This window comes from Schistocerca piceifrons, chromosome 4, assembly GCF_021461385.2.
Source record: "Schistocerca piceifrons isolate TAMUIC-IGC-003096 chromosome 4, iqSchPice1.1, whole genome shotgun sequence".
Classification (NCBI taxonomy): domain Eukaryota; kingdom Metazoa; phylum Arthropoda; class Insecta; order Orthoptera; family Acrididae; genus Schistocerca; species Schistocerca piceifrons.
In genome coordinates, this window is record NC_060141.1 from 168422709 (window position 1) to 168438474 (window position 15766).

At 38.2% G+C, this 15766-nt stretch overlaps 1 protein-coding gene across 5 annotated transcripts in view; it reads right to left on the bottom strand.

Annotated features, from left to right (window-relative positions):
* Window positions 1–15766, bottom strand: part of LOC124795006 (MAGUK p55 subfamily member 7) — a 268265-nt gene that overhangs the window by 97014 nt on the left and 155485 nt on the right. For 3 of the 5 annotated variants that reach the window (XM_047258764.1, XM_047258763.1, XM_047258762.1), the window contains one exon: window positions 6632–6970. In XM_047258764.1, the coding sequence (XP_047114720.1) occupies window positions 6632–6970 (339 nt within the window). The remainder of the gene's footprint in view (window positions 1–6631; window positions 6971–15766) is intronic. The other 2 variants (XM_047258766.1, XM_047258765.1) reach the window with 2 other exon arrangements.

A 15766-nucleotide genomic window follows, 5' to 3' on the forward strand; every position in this document is an offset into this window, starting at 1 on the left:
CCATAAACATATTATTAATAATGGCAAGAGAAAGCATGAAGATAAAGAAATGGATCAGGATGAAGACTATGCATCAGTAATGTCCTGAAGCACATTTTAATATGACTCAAATCTTAATTTGCAATTTCCCAATTTGTCTTTTCAGACTTTTGGTACAAATATCTCCTTAAGTTTACAAAGCATTGCACTAAGGTTTTTCTGTACCTTGCAGTTTTCTGTACCTATCTACTAAACCTAAACTTTATTGCAGATTTGACTTAATTATACAGAAATAAAATTTCTAATTAGTAAAAATATTCTAAAAATTAAATTATATGAAGATGTATTATTTTTTTTTTTTTTTTTTTTTTTTTGTGGTTAATACAGTTAATGTGCCGATATAACAGGTCTAACAACTCAGCCAACTCGTCATATACATTTGGTAATAACTTTGTCTCCTTCACCTTTGTATTATTGGATTAAATGGTACCTGAATTTGAAGCAACTGAAGCAACGAGTTAGAAAATCTTAAGTGTAACCTATTAATTTTTTTTTTTTTAAGATCAATACATCCTAAGATGTTCAAATGGAAGTATTCTGCATTAACTGTGATAAAGTACAAATCTCTAAAACATGTACAAAAGAAATAGTGCATGAAAGAAATAGTGCTAATTTTCTCAAAATAAGTACTCTGTGTCCCTAAAGAGTCTTTTGGGGTAGCTGTTGCCTATCTTCAAGTGTCTGCCAGTTCAGGTTTTCCATGATGCAAAACAAAGTTGTGACCCAAGATGGACATTATTCAAATAAATGTCTATCTCTGTAATTATTCAAATAAATAGATCATTTCAAAATTTTATTATTATTATTTATTGAGACTTTTCTCAAGAAAGAGGTTTCTCTCCAACATAATAATGCATTCAGATGATCCTATTTGCATGGAGGTCCCCAGCTTCGATGTAAAAACCACTGTCCATTACAGGTTCTAAAATTTTTCCAATGGAAAGATTTTACAGCCTATAATGGACAATGTTTTAATGTTTTCTTTTGAAAAAGATACCAAGGCTAAGGACCCATGTACAAACATGACTATCTGAGAGTATTGTTATAGTGGAGAGAAATTTCTTAAAACTGTTTATTTGTTATTGGCCCATTTTGACTGTATAGTCATTAGACTACAGTCATAATATAAGTCATAATGACTATTTAGTTGGAATAAGTCAACAGTACATAAACGTAAAAATTTTATAGCCTACAATGGACAATGTTTTCTTGTCAAAAATACACTCATAACTTACTACAATGAGTATTCTACAAGTATTCAGACACTATCTCTTCAAGATGTTCATCCAGATATTTCAGTCTTGTGTATCATTTTCTTCTTCACCAAATCTTTTCACGGCCACTGGTACATTTTGAAGCCAGGTAGCCTTCATTATCCTCTTCCTCTCCTTCTTCTTCCTTTAATTTCCCACTCCCCTATCAGTTTTGGTATTCCTGTTTCCTCCATTCCTCTTATAAGTCTGTACCACTGTAAATTTCCATGATCCATCACAAAACATATTCTTTCTTCCACTTCCTTTATCACATTAATTTACTTTACATGGTCTTTCCTGGAAATTCTTGCTCGTCTTCTTCAGAAATCCATCTCTCTATCATCTTCATCTTGTATATACGTCTCTGATTAGTTGTCCAGCTCTCTGTTCCCATACAAGACCATATTCTCTAACATTGACTTGCATATGAGTCTTTTAGCTCTATTCCTTACATTCCTGCATCCCAATGACGTAACTTACACTACTAATTCTTTCATTATAATTATTTGTCATCTATTGTTCATAATTTAAACCAGCAGAAAAATGCTCTTTTTAGAGCACAAAAAACGTGAATATGTTTCTGTATTTACAAGGCTCTGACTGAAAAGTGGGGTATCTGTTCCTGATTCTACTTTCCTTAGCACCTTTGAAAAATTTCCTAAAAATTTTGGCATGCAAAGTCACACTTTTTTTTAACATGCAACTCGTCTCAAACTCCCACAAGCTCCCCAAACTGTAAGTCACTCACACTCTCTTGTACATCACTGTAAACTGCTCATGCCGACCAACTTCCAGTTGCCCTTTCCCACTCACTCATTTATCCCAACTCAGTTTCATTATGTACGAGGTACATTCAAGTTCTAAGGCCTCTGATTTTTTTTCTAATTAACTACTCACCCGAAATCGATGAAACTGGCATTACTTCTCGACGTAATCGCCCTGCACACGTACACATTTTTCACAACGCTGACGCCATGATTCCTTGGCAGCGGCGAAGGCTTCTTTAGGAGTCTGTTTTGACCACTGGAAAATCGTTGAGGCAATAGCAGCACGGCTGGTGAATGTGCGGCCACGGAGAGTGCCTTTCATTGTTGGAAAAAGCCAAAAGTCACTAGGAGCCAGGTCAGGTGAGTAGGGAACATGAGGAATCACTTAAAAGTTGTTATCACGAAGAAACTGTTGCGTAACGTTAGCTCGATGTGTGGGTGCGTTGTCTTGGTGAAACAGCAGACGCGCAGCCCTTCCCGGACGTTTTTGTTGCAGTGCAGGAAGGAATTTGTTCTTCAAAACATTTTCCTAGGATGCACCTGTTACCGTAGTGCCCTTTGGAATGCAATGGGTAAGGATTACGCCCTCGCTGTCCCAAAACATGGACACCATCATTTTTTCAGCACTTGGCGGTTACCCAAAATTTTTTTGGTGGCGGTGAATCTGTGTGCTTCCATTGAGCTGACTGGCGCTTTGTTTCTGGATTGAAAAATGGCATCCACGTCTCATCCATTGTCACAACCGACGAAAAGAAAGTCCCATTCATGCTGTCGTTGCGCGTCAACATTGCTTGGCAACATGCCACACGGGCAGCCATGTGGTCGTCCGTCAGCATTCGTGGCACCCACCTGGATGACACATTTCGCATTTTCAGGTCGTAATGCAGGATTGTGTGCACAGAACCCACAGAAGTGCCAACTCTGGAGGCGATCTGTTCATCTCTCCACTTTCTCGATCATGTCGTCAGACCAGCTTGTGCGAGTGCGAGGTTGTTTCGGTTTGCTGTCACACGATGTTCTGCCTTCATTAAACTGTCGCACCCACGAATGCACTTTCGACACATCCATAACTCCATCACCACATGGCTCCTTCAACTGTCGATGAATTTCAATTGGTTTCACACCACGCATATTCAGAAAACGAATGATTGCACGCTGTTCAAGTAAGGAAAACGTTGCCATTTTAAGTATTTAAAACAGTTCTCATTCTCGCCGCTGGCGGTAAAATTCCATCTGCCGTATGGTGCTGCCATCTTTGGGACGTATTGACAATGAACGCGGCCTCATTTTAAAACAATGCACATGTTTCTATCTCTTTCCAGTCCAGAGAAAAAAAATCGGAGGCCTTAGAACTTGAATGCACATCGTATTTGGGTCTTTCTGCCATTGTTATCTGTGGTTCCCTTTGTTCTGTCCCATGACTACAGTCTCATCTCACTGTCACTGTCTGTCTTGCTCTCTCTTACTATTAATACCTCATTCCTTCCTTCTTGCTGCTGCTGTCTCTTCTCACCATCACTATCTCTCTCTTCCTTGTTGTCACTGTCAGTCTTTCAATTTCACTGGCTCTCAGGCACTTTCACTTTCTCCTTCTCTTTATTCTTACTGAAATAATGCAAAACTAACTTTACACCTCAAAACCGATTTTACATGCAAAGCAATTTAGATTTCGCCTCATAACAGATTTTAGGTGCAGAGATATGGTAACACTGAACCCATATATCTTGGAAGCAGATAAAGATATCACAAAAATGTTCATGGCTGCTCGAGACTGGGATCGTAGGAATATATCATAAAAATTTCAGCAATTTGCTGTGCATAGCCATCTTGGAATCCTTGGCTGGTTTTGGTCCACTGGTGGAATTGTGGGTTTTCTGAGGAACTGCCGATGAACTAATGGTGCCTCTATAAGTCTCACCAAGCCCACAGTAGAGCACATCAAAGACAAAAAGAAGCAAATGATTTGCTTGATTTGTCTGAGCAGGAGGAAGTGTGTAATTTTCATACTTTGGCCCTCTCCTGTAGGGTAGTGACACTTATGACAATCCTTCTCTTGCATATACAAAAGGTCCCTAGCCCAAGGGCTATCCAAAACACCTGACCCTGCCTTATCATCACCAACAGAACCCAAGGTATGAGCACTAGAAAATCCCCTTTTCATGTGAAAAATTTTGGAATATGTTAGGTATGCATGAGATAGCCTGCATACCGATAACAAATAACACCATATACCATTGCATTTTCTTTGTTTGTTCCTCGAACAGAACTGGGTCATACACAATCAGTGTTTCTTCCTGTAGCTCAGTACAGGTTTAGTTTAATGAATCATTTATTAAAGTCTTGTAAAGTAATGTGCCTTGGTGACACAGTTGGTAATTTCTAGAATACAAAACCAAGGATCAAGGATTTGATTTCCTGTTAGTGCTATGATTTTTTCTATCGCTTATCACTTCTTTCACCTTTAACAATGGGGAAAACAAGAAAAAAAAAAAAAAAAAAAAAAAGCAACTGAAGCTACAGCACACTTCAGTAAACATATTAAACTACATCTACCCCTAAAACAGACTCATATATTGGTTCATAGGTCAGAGGAAGGCTAGGGCATGTCACCTTCAATAAACCAATGCACTGCAATGTTCAAACCAATCTTCAAGTTGAGCAAAGCTTTACAGCATAACAAATGTAACATAAAAGTACTTCATGAGCAAATGACCTCTGCACTTACACCACCGACATGGCCCAATTCAAGTGATTCTAAATATGCCAGTAATTTCTCCTCTTCATCCCCCCAGCAACGCAGAGTGTGGAAGCACTCTGTATAATTAGGTCAATGATGAGACAGCAGCCTTAAGTCTTAAATCTGCAATACCTTCCTCAACTGTACCAAGACTGATATGGGTGTCTCACAGATATAATCACGCAATTCTCTTGTGTTTCTACAGTCAGAAAATTAGTGAAGAAAGTAAGGGTTCTGTCAATGGCAATGACTAACATCAACAGACTTTAAATATAAAGTGTCCTAAAATGGCATTAGCCGAAGTACATCATGAAATTAAACAAAAGTGTTATGTTTTGCAGATTGCTGCTGGATGTCCAAAGTTGCCACAAATAGTTGCAAGTGTTTTAAGGCCACCTCAGAGTAAAATTTCATTACCGGATCTGGTATATGCATGTGCAGTGACATAGAGCTTTGGGGTTTGAAAATTTCAGAAGAGACACTGAGTTTCAATATACAAAAAGAGCCCAAAAAAGGTGAAGAAACTGGTTGATGAGTTTCAAATGACTGTATGACAGAACAGGAAAATTTATATTTCGGTTCTGACTTAGATTCTGGAGGTGAGACTGACATGGTATCACAACATCCAAGTTATTCATCAAAAACTGGAGTAGAATTGACAATTTTTCAATTTTTTGCTGAAGATCATGATCTTAAATAAAGGCAATTTTCAGGAGATATAACACACCTTACCCTCTTCCACATGTGTAGAACATATTTCATTTTAATCAATCCCAATGGAAAATCTTCCAAAATTAAATTAATGTTCTAATGAGATGTTCGGAAAAAAAGTTTTGAAAACAAAACATTAAAAATTACATTTTCTTTATAAATGACAAAGAACTGGAGCAATCAATGCATTTAGATTTCAAATTTATTATTCATAGCCCTTTTTTACTCACACATGACAAATAAACATTTTTATTCATAAAAATCAACTTTACTCATCATTCGTGAATAACAAACAATAATTTTAATGTGTATGTGTTGTGTTTCATTTGAATAAATTTTGTCCAACTCTCCCAGGGACTACTTGAGCTGCCCTTCTTTGTATAAATTCAAATTCCTCTGGTAGCGAATTTCACATGGGTCCCACGCACTAGAGTAATATTCTAAGATGAGACATACAAGTGTTTTGTAATCACACTTATTTGTAGAATTACTGCATTTTCCCAGTATCCTACCAATGAACCAATGTGATCACACTGTTTCATATCCTCACAAATGCTTACACCACAGTGTTTGTACGAACTGGCTGATTCCAACTGTGACCCATTGATACTGTATGAGAGGTAGTCATAAAGTTTTGATTTTGTTCAGTTTTTCAATCTTTTGGATTTTGTCATTTACAAGGTACCACTGTAATCTTATGAATGATAGAAAATTTGGACTGTGGCATGGGGAATTCAATATGCATCAGGACTGCAGACATGTACCTGTAAACAAACAAGTAACTGATCGTGAAAATTTACTTTTTTAAGGATGTAGTTAAAACTTCATGACTACCCTTCATAATCACAAGATACTACTTTTCTGCATTTTGTGAAGTACAAAATTTTACATTTCTGAACATTTACAGCTAATCTTTAGGTCAATCTGAAATCTTGTTCATCATGATATACCAAATTATGAGCAGGTAAACTATTTTTGTGTGAATTCTACATCTGTTTTTTAACAGACAATGTCATGTATTTCAGTTTCATTTTCTAAAATGTCATTCTTGTGCAAAACAGCAAGACAAACTAATACCCACTAACTGGCATGGATGAGTCCAAAGAGAAATTCATTATACTTACAAGGAATGGGCGTCTTGTATTTATCAGGATCAGTTGCTATGAGCCGGCGTTTGAGCTCATTGCGCCCAACACCTGGAGGTCCAATCAAGACCAGAGGCCTCTGCAGTCCTGGACGTGGGTACAGTTTGGCCACTTCCTCGTAGGTTGCTATCTCCTCGCGGTCAAAGTCATCATTCTCTGCTGTGTCATACATAATCTTTTTAGTTTTGGGTTTAGAGGCACAGCGAGGGGACTTTGGGGACTGGCATCCTGGTAGGACTGAAACAGAGCACAGACCTACAGGGAAGTTAGTGGGAAGCAAATGTAAGCCTAATGTCCAGACACCATTGTCTTCTCCTCCTGAAACCGATAAAAATAAAAATGAAAATTAACAAAACAAAACTGGCTAGTTATTACCAAAGCAAAAACAAAAAAAAAGCACATGCAAAACATTAAGAACACAAGTCATAAATACTGGACATCTGAACTGAAGGAAAGTTTACAACTTTACAACAAATGAGAGTGCTCCACTGCTGTATAAGAAAACACTATTTGTAGCAGCTCTTGTGCATCAAATGGAGACCTCACACTCCCATTCACTGCCTTTTTGACATTTAATGTAAATAATAATTGTGTGAGAGAAGTGCACAGGGATTTTGAAAAATTATTGTAATTTTATAAAGAATTAAAGATAAAGTTATTTTTTGTTTTATTATGCAAGAGCTTAAACATCTGGAACAGTTGTGTGAGAAAATTACATTGTCAGTAACCGTACATATACTGACATAAAACAAACATACACAAATAAAACAAAAGCAAAGCTCCATTACCACAGAAAAACTAAAATAGTTCTGGTGCCTGTTCTGTGCTTTACTTTTCTTTTAATGAAACATTCATTTGTTGACTGTGCATGGGAACTTGTAAAAGAGGAGGATGAGGGAGGAGTATGGGAGCTCGATGACAGGTGTGCAAAAGATATGGTATGTATTCCTCAAATGCCTGCAGTAAACACAGTCAGAGCGTGAACTTTAATCTGCACTGACATAAACTGAGTGGCCAAGAGTATACTGGCATCCCTTGGAAAAAACTCTGTGTGATGCAGGTGATGCTTCTGAAGGTAAGCAAGTGAAGGCGCCAGAGTGAACTGATGAGTTCAAATTGTGTGCAGTTGTAGGGGTCCATAAATTTGTGAATTTTGTGGGATAAATTTCGTTAGTTGAAGCCTCTACATCCACTGCCAGTGATGTTACTGTGAAATTAAAACATCAGCAATAATTGATCCAATATCACTAAGAAATTATTTGACAGTGACTGCTGAGTCTTAATGCGCAGTGTTCATTGCAATTGTCACACATCCTCACCACCTATTACACAGGACTTCCACTGCAGCTTAGATACAGAGTTGAGTTAAAAAGAAGATGCCGAGAGAGAATGAGGCTAAAGTTTTCAAGTTCATGTGATAGCCAAATTTACTGATCACAATAATAATGGCATACCATTATTAAAATGGTGTGTGGAGTAAAGTGTTAGTTACATGATATGTCATTTGATTGCACACGTGTGAACCTGACAAGAGGTCTGGCAAATTGTATTTCTCAGTATGTTTGTGGTGACAAATTTAGTAGTAATGGCGAAAGGATATTATACATGTCATTAGTTTCATGACTATCACCTGTGGAAGAAAAAGCAATGGGTGCCCAGAGACTTCAAATCACACATCATGCCCATATTGCTAATGCCTCAATGCAAATTTTCACTCAACATCCATCCCCTATACAGTTGCTAACAACAGTCTCTGAAGAGCCTGTACTAGCAGGTCATCCTATGACATTTCTTGCAAATTAAAACTAAGTTCTGAAGACCCATGTTACTGCCATTTCCTAGCAAAGTTCTGCCATTTCCTAGCAAAGTTCAACTTAAATACTTGAACATGCTTAAAGTTTCAATTAACTAGTGTTTATTTCTTTCTTTTTATTCTCTCTACACACTCCCCTGAAGAGTATAGTGGAGAATAGTGTGCCTGCTGCTGAAATACAGCATTCAGAGTAAATTCACTCTTCGCCAAAGTAGGCACAGAGTGGTCAGAATGGAGTAGAGTTATTGTTCAGAATTTGTCTAAATGTGTACATGTTTTAAACTTCAGAGAACACGTATTTTATTTGCTGTACTGTTCTTATTTTCAGTCAACAGAACTACAAGTCAAAACACCTTTTAGCTTAATTCTTTCATTCACCAGAAGTTGTCATTGCAAAACGTTTTTGAATGCATTGAAAATGGAACAAATGTATTTTGTTGTGTATTTTCAGGAAGCTGGGAGTCTGCCAATGTGAGTCACAGAGCACAATGACCCAACCTGCAGGATTCTAGTTTTGCGTTGCACATAAAGCTTTCAGAGCATCTCCGATAGAAAAGGTAAGCATTTATACATTGAAAGTGGTAGATAATGGAAATATTATAGGCATAATTAAAATTGTACAGGCAGGTTTGTACCAATAGTGCTTTGTTATGAATATTGTCTGTATCTTCTTTGCACTTTGTTATGGTAACTTCAGGAGGAGTGAAGACCAAGGGAGTAAATGCTACCAGATAACCTAGAATGGGCTCTGTAAGACAACAGTGGAGGGATACCACCTCTTAGAAATGTCCTGTCATAAATGTAACGATGTTTCCTCCACTTTATACTCAGTCAGTGTTGGTAATCCTGATGATCAAGGATCGCAATGTATTCATGCATTCCACGCCAAAAATATAGTGTCAGCCCCAAAACATCATTCCAAGGATGTCAAGACAGCACGAAAATATGGCAGTCACTAGATATAAATTCCCTCTGATGGGTATGAGACACAAATGACCGGTTTTTTCGGAAAGCAGGAGTGATCACTGTGTCTCATGGAAAGCATTTCACCCACCAGTGAAGTCCTATCCTGCCATATTTTGTGTGTTTTAAAGGAATTCTAAGCTAAGAGGGTTTCCTTACATCACACAACTTGAAAGCTGTAAATTATGATGAAGACCTTAATACAGGCTGGATTAGGGAAGACTTTTACAAATTATTTTGTCATGGGAAATCACAGGACTGACTGATGTAGAATGCTATAGGACAGGATTTAACAACACTCTGATTTTAAGTGTGAGCAATCGTGCCTGTTCAGGCTGCTCTGTGTGAGCAGAGCAACTGTGGTGTGGTGGAGAATGAGTGGAATGTGTGTGCATCATATGTTCATGACAATACCGTGTAAGTGCCAACTGCGAAATAGGGGACTGTCAATTATGAAAGCACTGACATCTAATAGCAGCAATGGCAACTCGGCGTTGTGAAACCCTGAGAATTTTCTGCATTTCAATCTGCAGTGCAAGGAATCTTGTCCTTTTACACAAAAAGAGGGGTTCACAAAATGTTTAGGGTATCATAAGACAATGAATACTTACAGGAAGTTCAATTTGCAAAGGCACTTAATGTCTTACCATGGCAAATAATATGGAAACATAAAATTTAAAGGACTTGAGCATGTAACAAGAAATTTTAAAACTTAAAAGGACGCTCTCTGAAGAGGTGTGGGAAGAGACAGAAAAATCAAGTGAGTGTGGTGCCTTTCAAGTGATCTAGAAAACTGCGATAATTTTAGCAATGTCCTTCACAGACAGTGATTCAATAAAAGAAAACTTAGTAGTTCCTGCTGAATACTTATCTGCCTTCAAGTAGAACAATTTTGCATGGTGCCATTATCAAACTTGACAAGATGCTAAAAGTGGCAACTCACCCTAAATAATGAAAAGTGTAGGTCATCTGCATAAGCACTAAAAGAAATCTGTTAAATTTCAGTTACATGATAAATCACATAAATCTTAAGGCTGTCAGTTCACCAAAACACCTAGGAACAACAATTATGAACAACTTAAATTTGAAATGATAATGTGGTGGGTAAGCTGAATCAAAGACTGTGTTGTATTGGTAGAAAACTTAGAAGATGCGACACTAAAGAGACTGCCTATACTACGCTTGTCTGTCCTCTGTTGGAGTACTGCTGTGTAGTATGAAATCCTTACCAGATAGGACATTGAAAGGCCGCTCATTTTGTATTATCGAAAACACAGGAGACAGTGTCATGGATATGATACGCAATGTGGGGTGGCAATAACTAAAAGAAAGACATCTTTTGTTGCAGTGGCATATCTTCAAGAAGTTTGAATGTCCAACTTTCTCCTCCAGATCCGAAAATATTTCGTTGCCATCCACCTACATAGGAAAAAATGATCATTGTAATAACATAAGGGAAATCAGAGCTAACATAGAAAGATACAAGAGTTCATTTCTTCCACATGCTGTTTGAGAGTGGAACGACAGAGAAATAGAGTGAAAGTTGTTTGTTGAACCCTCTGTCTGCCACTTAAATGTTAATTTCACAGTAGTCATGTAACAATGTTATATAGTGGAGATGCTGAGTCGCAGAAAGGTACAACAATAAGACTCACAATTACAGCTTTTGGCCATTAAGGCCTTCGTCAATGACACACACACACACACACACACACACACACACACACACGCAAATGCAACTCACACACACAACTGCAGTCTCAGGCAACTTAAACCAATGATTTCAGTTGTCTAAGACTGCAGTTGTGTGTGTGTGTTGTTGACGAAGGCCTTAATGGCAGAAAGCTTTAATTGTGAGAGTCTTTTTGTTGTGCCTATCCGCAACTCAGCATCTCAACTATATGGTGAGTAGCAGCTTTCCTTCTCACAATATTGTTACATTCCATCCCGGATTTTCCATTGTTTGACAGTAGTCACATAGATTTGGATGCAGACAAGCATATGTCCAAGACAGGTCATGGTAGACAGGTTTCAGAGCCAGTCTGCAAAATTTTTGTAAGTTTACCCTTTGGCGATCTATGAAAATGTAGGTATTGCAAGCACACAGCTGTATATGACATTCTTAGCAGCATTGAAGGAAGAGTGGAAATTGTAGATTTGTCATGGGTTTATTATTTATGTGTCTACAGAAGGAGCACCAGCCATTTTGGAAAATAAATCAGTATTCATTGCACAACTCAATGAGAAAGTGAAGAAGGTTTGAGTACCCAATTTGTACAACGGGAAAGTGAAAAAGTTCTGAGAGCTCAATCTGTGCTGATCTGCGGTTTGAAGTAATGCAATGCAACACGCAATTTAAAGACAATTTACATTTCACCAAGTGTTTCCTTCACAATCAGTTTCCTTATTTACACAAGTCCCCACATGGCTCCACACTCTATCACCTGTGAAGATGCTTGCAGATCAGTGCAGTGCGCACACCGTATGCTTGCTCGGCACATTTGCTGTGAGGCCCTGGTATAGAGTAACCTCAACAGCTATGTCTACAATGCTTATGATAAACTAGAGAAAGCATATCCACACTCTCTTCATGAGAGATGCAAGTTCACACCATTGTCATTTGTCAGACTTAATCTTAACAATTTGTAGGAATGCCTGGAACATACACCAATGTGTAACTCCAATAGTACTGACTGTAACACGTATCAACTCACACTGCACAGGATACATAAAAAGAATTACACTGGTATGGTGCAACTTCTATGCAGTTAACACAGAATAAACACAAAATTTATTGACAAACAGTGAATATCAACAAGCAGATCATGAACAAATTAATGGCAACAGGACATACTGCTTTGGCATCTTTTAAAAGAAAGAAACCACAAATGCTGATTGGTTTGAACCAAAGCAAGGTGGAAAGTAGAATCAATGATACAAAGACTAGAGAAATTGCATAGAATAAAATGTATGGGTTGGTTACAAATGAACCCTTGCACCAGTATGGAGATGTTTTCGGAGCCATTACGAATAAGGAGACAGCTTGGCAGTATGACAATAACTTCTGGTGAATTTGAGCAAAAGTTCACAGGACACTACAACATATGGAGAACATCATTCAAAATTACAAGGAAACAGAGAAGGTCACTCGTCCCACTGCCTACGTGTACTCTATGGCTTCTACTGGGAAAAGGGTTGAGTTTAAAGGAATTGGTAAAATAATTATTCTGTATGCTAACAGGGGACTGTAAAAGGAGGACCAACTATGAATATATGGAACAATCAATACATGCAGCAAATATAAGAAATTAAAGTTACTGTTTGTCAGTGGAGCACAAACTGGCATTGATAAACAAAACAGCCTTGAGAGAAATGACCACAAAAATTTGCAAGAGTAGTAAAGGACAATGTGAATATGGATCCAAACAAAATTACAGCACACATAAACTGGAGCTTGTGAAAATGATATGAATTTTATACTGTTCATGACCAACTTGAATTTTCTTACTTTCCTACATTTCTGCAAGTTTTTCCGTTTTAATCTGCATTTCATAACCATTAAATTAGGGCCATAGTCTACATCCACCCCAGGAAATGATTTGCAGTTTCAAATCTGGATCTGAAATCTCTGTCTTACCATTATGCAATCTATCTAAAACCTACTCAAATAACTTATGGGTGATGTCATAAACAACCAGTACTATTTCGACAGGGCCCCATCATGACCCTCAGCTATCTTTGACGGAACCTAAAAGGACCCTAATCTTTGGGGGTGGTTAGAAAACACGATTCACATCATATTTCCACAAAATATGATCAGTCTTGTTGGAAATGCTCCCTGACGAAGGCACAAAGGCTGTATAGCTCAGTCCCAACACGCTATTACCATTACTAACCCAATGCACAGAGGGTTGACAGTGCACTGCACTTCTGATCTGTCTTTCATCACATCCACACCAATGGAAGGTGACCTCAAGGTGGGTTAACTCAGCCAACGAACTCTCAGAGTCTGAAATGACATGGGTCCTATGAACCAAAGCACAAAGTAACCCTTCATGCTAAGCCCAGTGATGGCAATTATCAGCAAGTAAATACAAGTCAGTGTGAGTAGGCTTCCTATAAACAACATGTCCCAAAGTACCATCAAAATTTCTCCTCATAGAAACATTAAGGAAGGAAGGTAGTCATTCTTTACCACATCCAATGTGAAATGGGTATTTGCTTGGATTAAAGTCAGGTTTTGTTCAAGGCTTGTTTCTTGAAGTTGTCCAGAAAAAAATTTGCAATAATAGGTAACAACGGCTTTCAATTGCAACTCCATCTGTCTGCTCATGGTATTGGTTATTGAATAAAAAGTAAGTGGAAGTCAAAACATGTTGAAATAGTTTCATTAACTCAACACATGGTAGGTTAGCTCCAATCTTACTGACAATCAGGTGAAGCTTTGCTACTTCAACATATCATGCAGCAAAACATCTTGCTACTCTCTTGAGCCCATTAGTTGGCCAGTGTGAGCATCACATTATGAACTCGCCAGATTCCTTACGTCAATTAGAAATACATCGCATGAAAGTGTTCAGCATTCAATACTGATCAATAAACTATATTGCTCGGCAAGGGCTGTAGTTTTCAATGTATCCTTGTCCAACCAATATAGTTTACTGATCAGTATCAAATGCTGAACACTTTCATAAATGTTCACGTTTGTAGTGAACACTTCCATGCAATGTTCATGTTTGTAAGTGCATTTTGAGTTCTCAAGTTTACTCACTGACCCTTTGTGAGGTACCTTTACAAAAGACAAAATGCGTGTGGTAGGGTCTTTTTTAATGTTATATTGATGAAATTTTGAATTTGGGTTATTCATTAAATGCATTTGAATACTATAATATTCTACAAAGTTTTTATGTGGTCTCTCTCTTCACTTGTGTTCCTCTGTCTGATTTGTTATGTTTAATAGAGGTTAGGTTTGGTGTCGAATTAATGAACCTATTTTGACCTGTGTTGACTTCCATTTACCTTTTATTCAATGACAGCACTTTGAGCAGATACATAGACTTGCAATAGGAAGCCCATTTTCACCTATTATTGCACATTTGTTTATGGAAGACTTTGAGGAACGTACCTTGCAGTTGGCAGTTCTGAAACATGCCCCCCCCCCCCCTCCAGATATATAGATGATATTTTTGTTGTTTGGCTTCATGGAAGTGGGAACTTGATCACCTGAAATCAATCCATCCAAATATTCATTTCATGATGGAGATGGCAAAGGATGGCTGCCTTCCCTTCCTTGATGTGTTGGTTGGAAGGAAGGTTGATGGTATATTGGGAATGCTGTTTAAAGTAAGCCTACCCACAATGATGTATCTGCAGACTGATAGTTGCCACCATCTTGATCAGTGTGAAGCGGTACTTCATACCCTGTTTCACAGGGCCCATATCATTTCAGATCCTAAGAGTTTGTCAGTTGAGTTAATGCACATTCAGGTCACCTTCCATCAGAAGAGATATAGTGATAGATCAATCAGACGTGTTGTACTGTTGACCAACTGTCCACTGGATGAATACCAAGCTGGCACCAAGGTGCATGGCCTTTCTGACTTACATAGGGAGCAAATCCAGCAAGATTGGTTGTATTTTGCAGAAATATGATATGAAATGTTCTTCCAACCTCCATCTAAGATTAGGGTACTTTTACGTTCCTCAAAGATGATCTTGGTTTGCATAAGGTGGGTGTGTATTGTATTCCTAGCAGTTGTGGCTTGTCACATATTGATCAGACTATCAGGACTGTGGTGGAGTGGTGTACCATAAGGGTCACACATGCTTACAACAGCCTAGCAGATCGAATATTGCAGAACACTGTCTTGGCACTGGTCATCCTGTGGAATACAACAACATGGAGAGTCTGGCATGCATGTCCAGCTGTTGGGATAGTGTTATTAAGGAGTCAGTTGAGATTAAATTAGCAAGTAACCTTGTAAATAGAGATGAAGATTTCTCCTTAAATTATGCTTTCTTCCTTGTCAAGAAACAGAGGGACAGAGTTAATGCTACCTCACCCATTTTTGGTAATCTTCACTGTCACTACCCTAATCTTAGATGGAGGTCGGAAGAACATTTCACATCATATTTCAGCAAAATACAACCAATCTTGCTGATTTGCTCCCTGTGTAAGGCAGAAAGGCCATTTACCTTGGTGCCAGCTTGGTATTCACCCAGTGCACAGCTGGCCAACAGTGCAACATGTCTGATCCATCTATGACTATATTTGTTCTGATAGGTGTCAGTTGTCTTTGGTTGTGTGGTGGTGTTAGTGTTTCAAGTGTGTGTGTGTG